Genomic DNA, 17020 nt, shown 5'->3' with positions numbered 1-17020 from the left:
GGACAGTTATGTTCTCAGCTTTGTTTCATTTAAGACAGCTCTATAAAATCTTGATGCTGAGGCCGTGGGTCAGTATCAGCAGCGCCTGAATAGTCATTAGCACCTTTGTGACAGTGGGAAGCCTTGTCTAAAATTCATCCACAAATATTGGGTGAATGTGGGGGACCGCTAACTGTACCTAAATTTGTCTTTTCTTTAGATCACAGGGATGACTTGTGCTTCTTGTGTTCACAATATTGAATCCAAACTCATGAGAACAAATGGCATATTCTACGCCTCAGTTGCACTTGCTACTTGCAAAGCTCACATCCAGTTTGATCCTGAAATTACTGGACCTCGAGATATTATTAAAATTATTGAGGTAGGCTTTAGAAAATTATGTATGAGCAGTTCTAAGGTGAAGTTAAAAAGGAAATAAAGGAGCTGGTATTTGAGAGCTCTCACCGACTTTTGCAGATGCCATAGTTATTGCCATATGTTTTTATGCTCTTGTGGTGAAGCTGTTCTACTCCACAGTAGTGCATATTCTCCCAGGTTGTTACTTTAAAACCACACCCTAAAAACTACAAAAAAGAAACCTTTTTTATTTATATCTGATAAAAGTGTCATATATTAATTCCTTGCAGTTCTGTGTGGAATCATGTGTCTCTGATGTCCAGTCATTTCAGTGAAGTGTTGATACTTCAGAAAAAAAATTACCACTTTCTCTTGCCAGTGAAAGAGGTTGTAAAAGAAGTTTTGCAACAGCTCATACCACAAGTATTACACATCTCTGTATATGCTGGCATTTATTCCCGCATCAATTCAAAGAAGAACTTTTTAAACTGAAAGCTTGTGATACAGCCACTAAAAGAAAACTATCCTGGCTTACCAGTAACCACACAGATCATAAAATCTGCCATTATCATAGCCTGGGTGTGGACAAAACTTTTTGCTTCTCTGCCCCACCAGAAGGGAAGAGAACTTACTCTATGAGGCACATGCAGTGAGTGGTCAGGAGGACAGCAGAGACTGTTCGCCTTTCATGTTCTAGAGTATTTACTCAGAAAAAAAGCTCCTAGACCACAGAACTGATGCAGCAGTAGTGATTAACGTGTTAACTAGTACACTGTTCAGGCTGGCATAGTATTTCCGTAAAGTATATTTTGCCACAGGAGCATCTCATGATGCAGGTACAGTTTAAATGTATTGTGCTTGCAAGTGTGCTTTGGGTTTTTTTGTGGCTTTTGACTTTTGGTGGGGGCCTTGTTCTGGCGCAGTAACTCACTGAAGCATCTGTCAAAACAGGCTTGTTGCTTGTCTTTGTTTCTGGGATGCTTTGCACTGTGGTTTGTTGTTTTACAGGTTTAAACTGATTCTAGTCATTTTGATTTTCAGCTTCAGGTGTATCTACTCACCTGTAGTGTTAAGGAGATGCTTGCAAGGTTGACTAGCCCAGTGCCTTGTTATGTTTTACTTTCCCTTGTGGTATTTCCCATCTCTCATACTTATTCCAGTGGAGATGAAGGGGCATTAATTTTCCTTGAGGAGAAGGGCAGCAGGCAGTGTCCTGGGACACTTACTGCATCTATACATTGTGTCCATGTACACATAGCAGAAATCCTTTGCAGTCCACATTTTGAGTACTGTCTGAAATATCCTCTCATGTTGGCAGAATCTAAAAATAAATAAGAAGTTAACATTTATTAAATATGGAACAGTGTCCTTTTCTGACATTTCTCATAGAAGTAGTGTAATTTAAGTATAAATAATCTTGTTAATTTAATCCAAACTAACTCATCTTCCCTCCCCTTTCAATAAAAAGGAAATTGGCTTTCATGCTTCTGTGGCTAGAAGAGTTCCAAATGCACATAACCTGGATCATAAAAAGGAAATACAGCAGTAAGTATTTCTGTTTCTCTCTCACTAATGAACATGTATAGATCATCTGTTGTAACTCATCTTGCCCCTCACTCTTCCCAGATAATTTAGCTTATCCTGTGTAAAGTATATTCAATTTTACGATTTGCCATTTGATTCAAGTACTTTTATTACTCTCATTAGTTTCAGTTTTCAACTGATAGAAGTCTATACAGTTAAACATGTAGGAGACACAGAAACTGTCCCCAAATGTTGTATCTTTCCAAAATATCCCAAAGCTGTGTGTACAGTACTAATAGCTCAAGCTGTACACTGTGAGCACACTGTTTGGCCTGGGTACTGCTGGGTGTATGACAGTTGGGGATTTACAGCTTCTACTTTTCAGGTGGAGGAAGTCTTTCTTGTGCAGCCTACTGTTTGGTATCCCTGTCTTAATCCTAATGATTTATATGCTAATACCCAATGGTGAGCACCATGGGTCTATGGTGCTGGAACAGAACCTCATTCCTGGATTATCTATTTTAAATCTTCTCTTCTTTGTCCTGTGCACGTTTGTTCAGGTATGTCCACAGTACTTCCTAGGGGTTTGCTTTCTGTTCTGTAAACTCATGTGATAAAGAGAAAAGACTGGAAAGGTTTAGTGGATTAGGCTTGCTCTCTTGTCTGTACCACCTACACAGAATAAAGAGACGTTTTTCTGCAGGTTTTCCATTCTGTAATTGCTCACAGGACTTACTCCTGCCAAAGCTGCATCAGGTAGTTTTCCAAGTGGGGAAGGTAGTGTTAAAATGAAGAAATACCTGATCAGCTGCAAACTAATTGGGTAGCATAGGCAAATCTTTTCAACTTCTGTGCCTTGTTTACTTTTCATTGCTGAGGAAAAGGATGATATTTAGCTGGCAGAGTTGTTTTGAGAATGGGGAAGGGAAAGTGAGAGGATGACAATGGAGTCAGCCTCCTAGTAGACCACTCAACTGAAGTTATAGCAATATAAAATTTGCATGGGACAGTAATGCTTTCCCTTATATACTACATATTTATAATTCTGCTATAGGCAGCATCATGTACTCTCTGCTTTCACTGCTGTAATCTTAATGTGCGTCTGTCCATGCTTACATCAACAGTTTCTTGGTGGATGGTATTTTTATGTACAAGCTTACAAATCACTGAAGCACAAGACAGCCAATATGGATGTGCTCATCGTACTGGCCACGACGATTGCTTATGTGTATTCGTGTGTGATCCTGGTGGTAGCGATAATTGAAAAGGCAGAGAAAAGCCCTGTCACTTTCTTTGACACTCCTCCGATGCTGTTCGTGTTCATTGCCCTTGGGAGATGGCTGGAACACATAGCAAAGGTAACACATCTTCACACTAATTGTGTATTTGTGATGGAAGTAGAATAGAACTATTCAGAGGAATTTTGAGTCAGACGTTTATGATGTAGCCTGTATTATAGAAGGTCATTTAGTTCATTGGGTTAAGTGGACATCAGCATTTATCTATCTTAATATATCTTACACACTCTTCTCTGTTTCTTAGAGTAAGACCTCAGAAGCTCTTGCTAAACTTATATCTCTACAAGCCACAGAAGCCACTGTGGTGACTCTTGGACCTGACCACTCTATCACCAGGTATATATTTATGAACAAAAACCCCTTCGGCCTGCCTGGGTGCACAGACTAGGCTTGTTACAGTTAATGTGAAAGCGTGATTATTCTTTTGAAGCTACCGGTGTAAACAATGTGTCTGTTCTACTTGTGTCTTTTGCAGTGAGGAGCAGGTAGCTGTTGAACTGGTTCAAAGGGGTGATATCGTAAAGGTTGTTCCTGGTGGAAAGTTCCCGGTAGATGGAAAGGTCATTGAAGGCAGTTCTATGGCAGATGAGTCTCTTATTACTGGTAACTTCCCTTACACAAAGAAATGACATTTTCTAGAACTCTTTCTTACAAGGGAAGAGGGCAGACCCAACCCAAAAGCTGCAGTCTGAATAAACTCCCACCTTAATGGATGCTGTGCCTAGCCTTCTTGAGCTCGAATCCAAATCCTGCAGCTTGCACACACCCTAAAAAGCTGAAGAATTTCTGCTCAGTTTGGTCACCTTCACTAATGTACTGATGGGATGGATAGAGTTTAAACACCATTATTCTGGAGATCTGGTGGGAGTTTCCCCTGGAATGTATTTGTGGAGATGGTACCTTCTCAGAAATAATATCTAAAGGGCAATGGGGAAATATTGCTGAGATGTTGGGTGTACATGCATGGGCACCAAACAGGGCTTCTGACAGTGATCTCCCAGTGAGCAAGGAGAGGGAAAGAGAGCCTCGCAACTTGATGCTCATTAAGGGTCATGAGACTTTTTCACAGCTTCTGAAATTTTCAATTAATTTTGTAAATATAATAAGAATTTCCTGCATCATGCAATTCTCAGAAGTAAGGTAAAGGATATAAAAACTTTACATTGGCATTGGCATACTTGTTTTAGTTATGTATATACTTTGCTTGGGAAACAGGGATGCCCTTAGCTTAAGAGAACCAGTCATTATCACTAACTCTAAAAAGAGAGAAAATAAAGATTCTGTTGAGCTAGTGTTTTTGGAGAGGCAGCATGAGAACAGGAGCTTTGCCACAGAGACAACTTCTCTAGTCTTTGAAAACTGAGGGAGGTGGAAATAAATTGTTCAAACTCCAAAGGCTATGCAAAGTGTTAATTGGAGAAATTCCTAGAAGCTGCTTTTACAACCAGTTTGCTCCTGGCCCTTTTGAGGGATGGCATACTGGAGAGTTAGGACCAAGAAAACAGCATTTGCTTTGAAACTAAACCTAGGAAGTTGTTTGTAGAAGTACGAGACCACTTACATATGTCTTCACTAGACAGAGATACACAGTATGTGATTTCTGGTCGTGCATACCCGTTAGCATTTCAAGTTAGCATACTGATTTTGCTACCAAAAAAATGAGCTGTGTGCTAATGGACTATGTTCACTGCTATTAGGGGTATTGGCTCATTTATTCTTACCTTTTCTTTCTAGGGGAAGCTATGCCAGTCACTAAAAAGCCTGGGAGCACAGTGATTGCTGGTTCTATAAATGCACATGGCTCAGTTCTTGTTAACGCAACCCATGTTGGTAACGATACCACCCTGGCACAAATTGTGAAATTGGTGGAAGAAGCTCAAATGTCAAAGGTAAAAATAATAGAAAAGAAAACCTTAGTCCCATATTTTGATTAAATAAGGAAAAGAATCTATATTTTGATATATTTACTGGTTCAGGAAACTGTTTTTTTCCAGACTTCTAAAAAGAATCAGATTATAATGAACTCTGCATATTTATGTGTCTTGATCATAAACATGAAAATACCTGTTTTTCTTTTTTATAGGCACCCATCCAGCAACTGGCAGATAAGTTTAGTGGATATTTTGTTCCATTTATCATCATCATTTCAACAGTGACATTGCTAGTGTGGATCACAATTGGTTTTATAAATTTTGATGTTATTAAAAAATATTTTCCTGTAAGTAATTTCATTAAGAGCTGGATTTTGGTGTTAGGATACCTTCCAGTGTAATTAACATACCATCTGTGGGTTTGATGTTGCAACCTGGCAAATACTTTTGTACAATGTGGTGTTTTCTACACAGAGCAGATAATTACACTAATTAAAATCTATCTGCAGGTATAAATATACCTTTGCATTTACCCCTTAGTTCTGAATGGGTTTTCTACAAACAAATTATTGGCAGTCTTTCTGGACTAAAAATGTTCTATAGCTGCATGGCAAGGAGCTGAACCATTCCTATCATGGCTGAAATATTTCTGGACAACCTTGTTCCTGATGGCAGATAGTGATTTTGGCTTTAGAAAGAAGATGAGCTTCTATTATCTTCAGGATGTGTATTTGCTGTGCTCAGCAGCTGTGGGGATCTGTGTGCCTGGGAGTAGGGTTCTCCCTTGCTAAGCTATGAAGGAAATGTCAACAAGTTATATTGTCATCCAGCAGCCTGAGAGCAGAGTCAAGTATATGTGTGCCTGAGCAGCAAAAAATCCAGAAAATACTGCCATAAACAATTCATAACATTGACCTTTCTCTACCATTACAGTAACAATAATAGATTGCTTTCCTATACGGGAGGTTTCCAGGTAAATGTTTTTTGAAATGGCTATGGTTGATTGTACATCTGTGTTATCTTCTATCAGCAATCATCCATCTCTTCCTTTCTTTTTTTTCCCCCTTCCCTTTTCTTGCAGAATCAGAACAAACACATTTCAAAAGCTGAACTAATACTGAGATTTGCGTTTCAAACCTCGATCACTGTGCTGAGCATTGCATGCCCCTGTTCTTTAGGCTTGGCTACCCCCACAGCTGTGATGGTGGGCACAGGAGTTGCTGCGCAGAATGGTATTCTCATCAAAGGTGGAAAACCCCTGGAAATGGCACACAAGGTTAATAGTTTATTCTGTACTTTGGTAGCTTACCCAGCTGTTGCTACATGATATATAATTTCCCAGAAAGTCATGCTGGTGGAGAGAAAGACTGCAGGATGTTGTTTGGGTTTTTTTCTGCTGGTTGCTGCTCATTAGGTAAAGAAGACAAATCTGACCTTCTTTCTTCATAGTCACAGCAAAGTGTTGAGTGAGACTGCTAATTTTCTGCATGACCTCAGAGGTTTCTGACTTCTGTGCTTTCATTACCTTTTCTGCAAAAAAGCCCAATAATCCAGTGTTTTCCTTCTTTCTTCAGAGGAATGTTGTGAAATGTTCATGATCCGTAGCTTAAAATGTAGTATGTAAGAGAAAAAAAGAAAGATTTGAAGTTAGTTTAGTGTATAGCAAAAAGATGGGAGGGAGGCAGAAAAAGCCCTTCAAAGACAGAAAAGAGATGAAAAGAGAAGGAGGAAATCTGAGAAGGAACAGGTTTGACATATTCACAGCCAGTGAAAAGAATATGAGTTTAAACCATGCTATGGTAGACTGGATTAGACATACGCAGAACCTTTCAAGTGAAAAGAGTGGTAAGAATAAATTAAACAGACTGGTAATTCATGTTCTTACTGTACATTATAAAGCATAAACCAGAACTTTTTCCAAAGCTCTGCAAAAACCAAAAAGTTACTACTAATTAGTGTCAGAACTTTCTACCTTTTGAATTTAAGTGAGGCTACCGTCAGGGCCTGGAAAATGAGGTGACCTGTTGGATTCTGCAAGGTCAATGGGTTGGAAGAGCTGGGAATGGAAATAGTGCCTACTTTATTCATTTTTTTTGGTTCTTGTGTTTCTCTGTGCTGTGTTTATTTTTAGGATTAGAATTGACTTGGTTTGGGTTTCAGTGTATGTGGGGGTGTGTTTTCTGGTTCATTCCCGATTCCTCAAGACCTTTTGGGCTGGCTAACAAGCGATTGAAGATTTTGGTGAATAACATGAGGCTGGTTTTGGTTAGGTTGTTTTTTCTGGAACCTGTGGCAGCTTCTTGTACTCTTCCTACCTGCTCTATCACCAAATAACTTCCTGAGTCCTCTTTCTTCAGCGCTATTGTTAATTGTTCAGAACAGCATTTGCAAAAGCCATCCTTGCATCATATCCCTTGTGGTAAAAGTGATTGAAGTGCCATTACGTGAGTCCTGCATGTGAATACATACACAAAGGACAGTACAAGTCCTGCAATGACTCTGTTGTCTGAGATCCTGATATAGGTATGGGATGGTGAAAGCAGGTGAAACCACCTGCTCTACAGACAGTTCAAAGTACATACAGGAATCCCTACTTTTGTAGGTTTATTATGTCTTGGTGTGGATATAGTCACCTCATTACTAAGGTCTTGCCTGTATTTATGTGCCTCCCTATGCTTGCAGGGCTTAGGCAGTAGCTCTGGTTTATTTCTTGCAGATCAAGACTGTGATGTTTGATAAAACTGGGACCATCACCTGTGGAGTTCCTAAAGTCATGAGAGTGCTTTTGCTGGGAGACATGGCTGTGCTCTCTCTGAAGAAGGTACTAGCAGTGGTTGGCACTGCAGAAGCCAGCAGCGAGCATCCTTTAGGAGTGGCAGTCACTAAATACTGCAAAGAGGTACTTAGCCTTCCTGTTTCATCTGAGACCTGAAGGGATCTGTGCAAATGCAGCAATGTTGCAGAAAAAAAGCAAGTCCCTGAGGGACAGGCCTGCCTGAAAAATAATAGGCTGGAAAGCTGGGAGATTTTATGATTGTGCATCTTAGTCTGGACAATTCTAACCTTTGCTTTTCTGGTAAGCTGTGGAGTTCTCAAGCAAGATCCTAAAAATTTTTTCCTGAACTAGTGGGAAAATTCAGGTTTGTGGAATATGTGCAGGAGGGATACTTATGCTTCCGATAGCATTGTGAAGCAAATGTGTGTGGTGACATTTCATGTTACCTGACTCTAGTCTCTTCTATTAGTCACTTGCTTATCTGAATAGATGAGTCAAAAAGCTTTAAACTGTGATATTTGTGAGTTTCACAAATGAATTAATAGATCACTCAAATTTTTGCAGATTTTGCAGATGCTTAAAGGTCATTTATGTGTTGCATGTGTTCCTCAAGTGTTTCAGGAAGAATGAAAGCACAAATAGTAACCAAAATAGGAAGCGTGGTTTAAATAAACAATTTATTTCTGCTAAGACTAGTAATTAATTGATTCACGGAAAAATTCATTGGCAAGAACATATCAAATTTATTAGTGGTAGATCTTTCAGTGGTGAAATTTAGAAGCTAACATACAAATGTAGAAGTAAAAAAAGAGTATGGGTAATGACTCCGTTGCCTTTGTCGTATTTTACATTTTCTGGTTACAGATTTGTCTTAGTATACTGCTGTAGTCATCCCATGCACTAGTTATTACTGGATCTGGCTTATATTAATTGCAATGCTATACCATCTGCTAATATTCTTACCACGTGCCGTATCATCCCTGTATTGTAATAAGGTTACTGAAAGGTACATGTAATTCCAATTTCCAAAGACAACCCAGAATAACTTGTTTATAAATTATTATTTTCTCCATTCTTTCTGTAACTCAGGGTCCTGGTAATCCCTTTTCTCATCTTGAAGGTACTCACTGGCTTCTCTCTCTAATTCAACAGAAAGACCCAGTTTCCTTATCATCCAGCCAGATCACTCCAGGAATTAGATACAGCTTTTCACTGTACTTTTACATATATATATATAAAAGGCCCGATCCCCCACAGCCAGTTGTCTGTGAGGTTAGTTAGGATTTGCATCTTTTCAGAAGCTGTATGGTTTATCGTTCAGTATTTCTTATTAGTTCCTAGTCTTGGCTGAGGCCATGAACCACCAATGTAACTGCTTTGTTTTTGAACTGCCAGGAATAGCTGTCCTTTATGGTTTTCTGGTGCTAGGGCTGTGATCTGTATGGCTGTCCCTTTCTAGGAGTCTGAACCACAGCATGTCCGGAACATCCTTATTTTTAGTTCTGTGCTACTGATACTCCATGCTGCTTTTCAGTCAGTCGGTCATTGTCAAGAAGAGGAATGAAGCCTCTTTTCAGCAGGAGTTATCTAATATTTATACCCCATGTGGGCAGCACAGACTGATGATGGACTCTGGTTATGTCCACAGGAGCTTGGCACTCAGAGCCTGGGATACTGCACCGACTTCCAGGCAGTCCCAGGCTGTGGCATCAGCTGCAAAGTTGGAGGTGTTGAGGCTGTCCTGGGCATGGCTGAGGAGGGTCTCAGTAAGCTGGACGCTAACAGGAGCAGGGACAGCAGTGCTCCTCTGGGAGATAAGGTGCTGATCACGCTCTCGGAATCACATGGTATGTCTGCCCCTGAAGTGACCGCCAGTCACAATGTGAGAGCTAATGAATCAACAGTCCTGACCCCTGTAAAACAATCCTACCAGACTAGGAACAACAGAAAGGTGGATATATGGCAGGAGGAGGCAAAGAACGTGGTGGACAAAAATGTGCCTTAACAAAAATGGAAGCTCTCTGTTTCCCCTATTCTTGATACTCTTGATCTCTCTGCAATTCAGAAATCTAAATAACAATTTAAATGCTACTGTGATGGGTACTCAGAAAGTCCTTACAATACATAGACAATAAGGCATACACAGCAATGTCCTTTTTGTGTAGAATGGTCCAGCAGAGAGCAAAGTTTGCCAGTTAGCATTATCTCCCCATTTAGAGCAGTTACCTTTAACATATGTTGTCTTACTGCAACTTCTTATATCCTACCCTTTAGTTCCCTATTAATTGGACCTCTTGTTTTCTGTTCATATATCTCTCAAGGCACTTAATCAAAAAGAAAATCTATTCAGCAGATGCACAATAAAGCATGTTACATCTGCAAACCAAGTTTCAGTGCCTGATGTTTTTTGATTAGGCCAATACATTTGTTTTTGTTTCAGGGTCTGTGGAAGCCACTTTGCTCTTTTGTAGTGTAGGAGAGAAAGAAAAAGTATTTAAAGCCATCCTTAAGAAGCTCATCAGTTCTCTTCAGAAGGCTGTGGCTCTCCTGACCTTTTTGAGAAAGCTATTAGAAGAATTAAATAGAATAAGAACTTTAATCATCACAACTGTGCCATTTGTAAATGGTGTTAATGTAATATTTTTCTCATCTGCCTTATACAGCTCTTGTGAAGTTGGATTGAATATATAATGAGGTGTTTTACAAACTGTTTCATTCTTCGTTAGAACAAAACTACTTTTTTCTTGCCAGAAATAGCCTTTATATGTGAAAGAAGTCATTAGTTGTGAGAACAAAGCAGCATGGCATTTATGAAATGTGCATACTGCATTTATTCAGAAAAACAATGCCAACTAGCAAAGGCAAATACAGGCAGATACTTCCATTAAGTATGTTAGTTCATGATGCAGTTCTGTTTATAAACAGGCACAGATTGAGTCTTGAAGGAGAAAAGTTTTATGAGGCTGTCTTCAGGTAGTGCCTATGCGTTTGTGTTTGGCCATGACAGCAGCACATCAGCAAGACTAATTCTGTTTGTGTCTTGGTGTGAGCATTGCCAGTCTTGAACACACATACACAAAAAAATTTTAGGAAAACATCTTCAGAATAACTTTCTATAGCTGATGAAGCCAGACATTGTCCTCCTCAAACACTTCTGGCTTGTGTTCACTATTTTTGAGTTGCTCATTTTTCTTTATGTCTGTGCACAAAGGTCCATCAGCTTCTCATACATACTCGGTGTTGATTGGAAATCGTGAGTGGATGCGACGCAATGGCTTGCATATTGCAAATGACGTGAATGATGCAATGACAGACCATGAAACGAAAGGACAGACTGCCATACTAGTGGCTATAGATGGTAACTGCTGTTCTTTGGAGTGACTTAGGAAATTGTCAGTTGATCCAACCATGGAACTTAAAAAGAAACTCTGGAGCAATTGATCAGTGACTTAGTGTCAAGAAACTACTGATCTCTTAGTGCAGAACTGCTTGTGAACTGCAAAGTATCAAGGTGTTCTTAAAAGAAGCCTTCACCTCAGAACACTGTTCATAAGATTTTGTTGGGCAGTTTTTAATTTAACTATTTATTTCTGGACTTCCTGTTGTCTAGGTCTGTTGCTCAGAAAAGCAGTGCTAGTGCAGTGATATGTCCCATCCTGATTTTACATCACGTAAGGATCAGAGGCCAACCTATTGCATCACTGACTTCAAAACATTTCATGAATAAACATGATGATTCATTAGATCATTCGAGTATAATAGATTTGACTAAAAGAGTTTTGCCAAAGGGGTTCTGTTCTGTGCTGTACAGAAAAAGATCCCAGACAATACCTCAACATGAGAAACTGCTGTAATGGTGATATATTACCAGTGCATTTGTGGTCTTGAAGTGAGGTCTCTGGTTCAATTACTGAATAAATAGACTTGGTGCTCCTAGAGAGCAATATTACCAGTGCATTTGTGGTCTTGAAGTGAGGTCTCTGGTTCAATTACTGAGTAAATAGACTTGGTGCTCCTAGAGAGCAATTTTGAGAGGCATTTGCATGCCTTGGCCTGGGCTCCATCATCAGTCCAGTAATATCGAATGCTCTTAACATGAAAGTAAGGGCTTTGATGTACAACTGGTGTTCCTATCACTGTTAATGATAGCAAATAGAGATACAGGGGTACGAAACCTACCTAAGTCCTTTGAAAAGGTAACATGCACTGATAAACCAATGTGAGATTTTTGTAAGTCACATGAAAGACATGTGGATGCACCTTTGAGTCGCTATGTTGGAAGGCAGCTGCAACACTTTTGTATGGAAGTAATTAATTGTAATAGAGATCCAACCCTGAAAGATTAGGAGACATAATTCCAGATACTTTATATACTTCCTTCTGGAGGAATGTCTTCAACATGTGACCTGGACACAATTATCCAAACTTTCTCTAGCCCGCTATTGTATTTGTCTGTACCATAAAAGCTAGAAGTCAGGCATGTGTAAAAGCTACCCTCCTCCCCTTCCTCCTGGTCCCTAAACATCAAAGGTGTTTGTTGTTTGACCTGAAGCAGATAAGTGTGAAAAGTTTGTGTGTGTGTGTAAGAAAGAGACCATAACTTAGAAAACTGTAGACAGTTGTTCAGGTTTATGAGTGTCAATTTTACCCAGAATGTGGGCACATGGTGTGATGGAGGGAAGTCCTGTTCTCTCGCTGCCTTTCTGCCTCCCACAGCTCTCTCTAACAGAGGACATTTCTTTGTGTAGGCGTTTTGTGTGGAATGATTGCAATAGCAGACACCGTCAAGCAGGAGGCAGCCCTTGCTGTGCACACGCTGAAAAACATGGGAATAGATGTGGTGCTGATAACCGGGGACAACAGAAAAACTGCAAAAGCCATTGCTACTCAGGTATCTGCTTCTTTACATTTTTTAAAAAATACATAATGATGTTCTAAAACTCTGCTTACTGCAGTGAATTTGGGGCAGGAAATCAGAGTTTCACTCAATGCATTAAATGAAGACTAGCTTTTCTTGGTCTGAGGCCAGTGGCTACCTCAAGATCCCACTGAAGACAAGCAGTCAGTACTTCTTCAGAGGTACAGAGGTTCTTGCAGTAATTAATCTGTTGCTGAACTGAAGCCTCCTGCTTTCCTTCACTGAAGGGCAGTCATGTTTGGTTAGTGATGAAGGAAATTTGCTTTAAGGTCCAGTCCTGTTCCCTACAAGGTAAGTGGGGATTTGTCATTAAGGGCAACAGTAATAACAGTAAGAATGGTTAAGAAGCATAGCAGTCTAAAAGATGTTGGGTTTACATGAGATTTCCTTGATCTCAAACTCTAAATGTTACTTGAAAGGCAAAGCCAAAATCTCACTCCACCTTGCTACATTTCTACTCTCTCCACCTTAGTTTTTCTCTTTCCCTTTTGCATCAATCTGCTTCTAATCTACTGTATGCTACCTCGCTTTCCTCAGATATCTCACCACACAGCTAACTCAGCCAGCACTGTGGTATGCATGTTCTTGCATGTTGTGAGGTCTGTTTTTTAAATCAGTGTGATGCTTTAATCCTTCTATTTTATTTCACGCTTTCACTTTTGTGTTCAGTTGTGGTAAAGTGCTTTCCTACTCAACTTTGTTAAGAGAAATCTTCAGAAACAAGCTTTTATTTATGGTTCCAGGCACTCAGGTGAAGTTTTCCAGCAAGCTTAGTCTGTGCCAACCTATATTTTCATTGAATTTTTGGCACTTACTTTCTTTCCAATGGAAAAATAGTAAGACAGTCCTAAAAACTTTCAAAAATGTTACTTTTTCAAAGGTTAAAAGAGAGCTCTTACCTTGTGTAGTGAAAAGCTGATCTCTGCCTGCTGAGGCAGCCAAACCAGGAGCATTATGCCAGCCCTCTTCTGTACACCACCAGTGCTAAAGCCATTGGTAACAACTCCTTATAAGTTGAGATGCGGATGGGTAGAAGTGTTTAGGCAGCCATCTGCTTGATCTTCATAGTCTCCTTGAGACTTGGACATACTTGGCATTTCTGCATACTGCAACTGCCTGATCATATGGGGTTCCTGTGTTGCATTATCTGCTTGAGAGCAGGCAGGCCCCACAGAGGGATCTGGGCAGGGTGGACTGATGGTCTGAGGCCAGTTGTATGAGGTTCAACAAGGCTCAGTGCCAGGTCCTGCACTTGCATCACACAACAGCACAGCACTACAGGCGTCGGGCACAGCGGCTGGGAAGCTGCTTGGTGGGAAAGGACCTGGGGATGCTGGTCGACAGCCGCCGGCTGGACATGGGCCAGCAGTGTGCCCAGACAGCCAAGAAGGCCAACAGCATCCTGGCTTCTATCAGGAACAGTGTGGCCAGCAGGGCAAGTGAAGTGATTGTGCCCCTGTGCTGGGCACTGGTGAGGCCACACCTCGAACCCTGTGTTCAGTGTTGGGCCCCTCACTGCAAGACAGACACTGAGGTGCTGGAGCGTGTCCAGAGACGGGCAGCGGAGCTGGCGAAGGGTCTGGAGCACAAGTCTGGTGAGGAGCGGCTGAGGGAACTGGGGCTGTTCGGCCTGGAGAGGAGGAGGCTCAGGGCAGACCTTACTGCTTTCTTTTCTTACTGCCTGAAAGGGGGGGGGGTGTAGTGAGGTGGGGGTTGGTCTCTTCTCCCAAGTAAAAAATGATAGGATGAGAGGAAACAGTCTCAAGTTGCACCAGGGGAGTTTTAGGTTAGATATTAAGAAAAATTTCTTCACCGAAAGGGTTGTCAAGTGCTGGAACAGGCTGCCCAGGGAAGTGGTTTAATTACCATCCCTGGACATATTTAAAAGATGTGTAAATGTGGTGCTTGGGGACATGGTTTAGTGATGGACTTGGCAGTGCTGGGTTAATGGCTGGACTCAATGATCTCAAAGTCTTTTCCAACCCAAAAAATTCTGTGATTCTATGGTTTCACTGAAAAATTTTCATGCTTCAAGCAGCATGATTAGCTGAAAGCTGGCTTTTTTAATCATCAAACCTTTCTTACCAGGGCAGTAGAGCTGTAGAAGCAATGTGGGGCATGATGCTAATGACAGAACATGGTTTGCCAACACCTCTGCAGTAAAGACGGAAGGGGCTGTAATCAGTCCCTTTCTTATGCCAAAGACATGTTGCTTTTCAGCTTCCTGTGTAGATTGCAAGTGTTGTCTCCAGTGGAATTGGTTTAGTTGGCCTTCCTTTGCTTCTCCTTCACCCAGAATAGCAAATGGCTCTTCCTTTCAGCATGAAGCATATCACCAACTGGATATGTTTTTTCTTTGTACATAGGTTGGGATCAAAAAAGTCTTTGCTGAGGTTCTTCCTTCTCACAAGGTTGCAAAGGTCCAGGAGCTCCAAAATGGGAGGAGGAAGGTTGCAATGGTTGGTGATGGAGTCAATGATTCCCCTGCACTAGCCAGGGCCGACGTTGGAATTGCAATTGGAACGGGCACCGACGTTGCCATTGAAGCAGCAGATGTTGTTCTTATCCGAGTGAGCACTAGTTTTGACCTGTCCTATTTTATCACTGACACTCCTCTTTTTGGTTTGTTTTCTGAAGACTGCATGTAGAAAACTTTCAATGCTCTTCTGTCTTGCAGAATGACTTGCTGGATGTAGTTGCCAGTATTCACTTATCAAAGAGAACAGTTCGAAGAATACGGATAAATCTGATTCTTGCCTTAATTTATAATCTGCTTGGAATACCCATAGCAGCAGGTATGTGACTGCCAGAGCTCAGCTTGTTGAAGACAGCAGCACCGTTGAGCTCTGTGGTGCATCCTACAGGATCTCCTGCTCAAGGAACCAAATAGAGGTTCCTAGAGTAGTTAAAACTTAGCAGGAGGAGGACAGAATAAATACGTTCTCTTTTTTTTGTTTGTTTGTTTTTCATGTTGTAGAAAAAAAATCTTTGTTTCCCAAATTTTAAACTCTTAGGAAAAAGTTCTCATACAATGAAATTAAAACCATGCTCTTATTTCTCATAGCGGTACTTGGGGATTAGTTTCTTTATATTCAAAGCCAGCTCTAATCAGAGATACTGACTTCTGGGTGCTCCCTCTTTTATTCACCCTGAATCACACATTTTCTCTTCTACTTCTTGCATTCTCTGTTTCTGTCAGACATCTTCTCATGCTCCAGATTCCTCCTTAAAACTTACTTCAAGCATTCTTTCTTTATGAGTAACTTCTCTGTCCTTTGCCTGGACTATTGCCTTGTCTTTCTGTTGCTTTTGCTTTGTTTCATATGTGCAGAATAGCTGAAGGGGACAAACAGTCTTACCTTGTGGCCGCAGTCTTGTAACTGAACTGGTGCTAAGGTCATCCCTTGCAACAGAAGGGTAATTTTAAAATAAGTAAGTAAATATGTATCGATCTAGCCGTGTTTATGGAGATCTCCACAGGTCATGTTGCAGAACTGCCAGTCTGTTCTATGATGTGCAGGGACAGAAATGAACTGTATCGGGACAGGCAGCTCTAGCTCATGCCCGTATGTTTTTTTGCTAGGTGTGTTCATGCCTGTTGGCCTTGTGCTTCAGCCTTGGATGGGATCAGCTGCAATGGCAGCTTCTTCTGTGTCTGTCGTGCTGTCTTCCCTGCAGCTGAAATGGCAAGTTGTCTTACACTAATCAGCTGGGGACCCTTAGGTAGCTCTGCTGCTGGGACTCAAGTGAGAAGTTACTTTGGGCTTTGTGTACCTAAAAGTACCTGACAGTCCTGTAATGTAGCATTGTTCTGTCTAATCCTTGGCTCCAAAGAGACATGTGTCACTATCATGAACAGACCTGGAGTAAGACAGTACTGAGCATTCTTTAACTAGCAGCTGAAAGTGTAACTGGATGCCACTGTGTTGGAGATGTAATTCAATACCAAGGGAGGTAATGATCAACACTGGGTTTGCTGTGAATATCAAGTGAACAAATCATTCAAAATCTAGATTTGTACATGGTTTTATTTTTTGTCTATTTAACTTGGCCAGAGAGAAAGAGAGCAGCAGTGTATTTATACTTTTGCACCTTACTGTAGATAAAGTATCTTACTCTATTTTTTTGGAAGTGAACCAGTTTCTGAACTGTAGCAAGATTTTTCAAATTGATAGACTCGCAGAATGCTTTGGGTTGGAAGGGATGTTAATTTCATTGATTTCTTTAGGCTAGATTTTTTGGGCGCCCTTTTTGGATGCAGTTACAGTGGGCCTGTTTTTAACAGCATTGTGAGCAA

The 17020-nt window shown here is 40.8% G+C and overlaps 1 protein-coding gene across 8 annotated transcripts in view; it reads left to right on the top strand.

Moving 5' to 3' along the window:
• The window catches only part of ATP7B (ATPase copper transporting beta), a 46445-nt gene that overhangs the window by 24388 nt on the left and 5037 nt on the right, over positions 1-17020 (top strand). For all 8 annotated transcript variants that reach the window (XR_003555686.2, XM_055801653.1, XM_027790709.2 and 5 more), the window contains 16 exons: positions 200-361; positions 1805-1881; positions 2246-2420; positions 2985-3218; positions 3403-3494; positions 3634-3761; positions 4893-5047; positions 5242-5376; positions 6111-6305; positions 7746-7928; positions 9454-9652; positions 11017-11163; positions 12554-12696; positions 15090-15293; positions 15401-15518; positions 16307-16409. Coding sequence is in view for 7 of the 8 variants with exons in the window: in XM_055801653.1 (XP_055657628.1) it covers positions 200-361; positions 1805-1881; positions 2246-2420; positions 2985-3218; positions 3403-3494; positions 3634-3761; positions 4893-5047; positions 5242-5376; positions 6111-6305; positions 7746-7928; positions 9454-9652; positions 11017-11163; positions 12554-12696; positions 15090-15293; positions 15401-15518; positions 16307-16409 (2450 nt within the window). In the remaining variant the exon portion in view is untranslated. The remainder of the gene's footprint in view (positions 1-199; positions 362-1804; positions 1882-2245; positions 2421-2984; positions 3219-3402; positions 3495-3633; positions 3762-4892; positions 5048-5241; positions 5377-6110; positions 6306-7745; positions 7929-9453; positions 9653-11016; positions 11164-12553; positions 12697-15089; positions 15294-15400; positions 15519-16306; positions 16410-17020) is intronic.

Source organism: Falco peregrinus, chromosome 4 (genome assembly GCF_023634155.1).
Source record: "Falco peregrinus isolate bFalPer1 chromosome 4, bFalPer1.pri, whole genome shotgun sequence".
NCBI lineage: Eukaryota > Metazoa > Chordata > Aves > Falconiformes > Falconidae > Falco > Falco peregrinus.
This window is presented reverse-complemented; position numbering and strand designations above follow the sequence as displayed.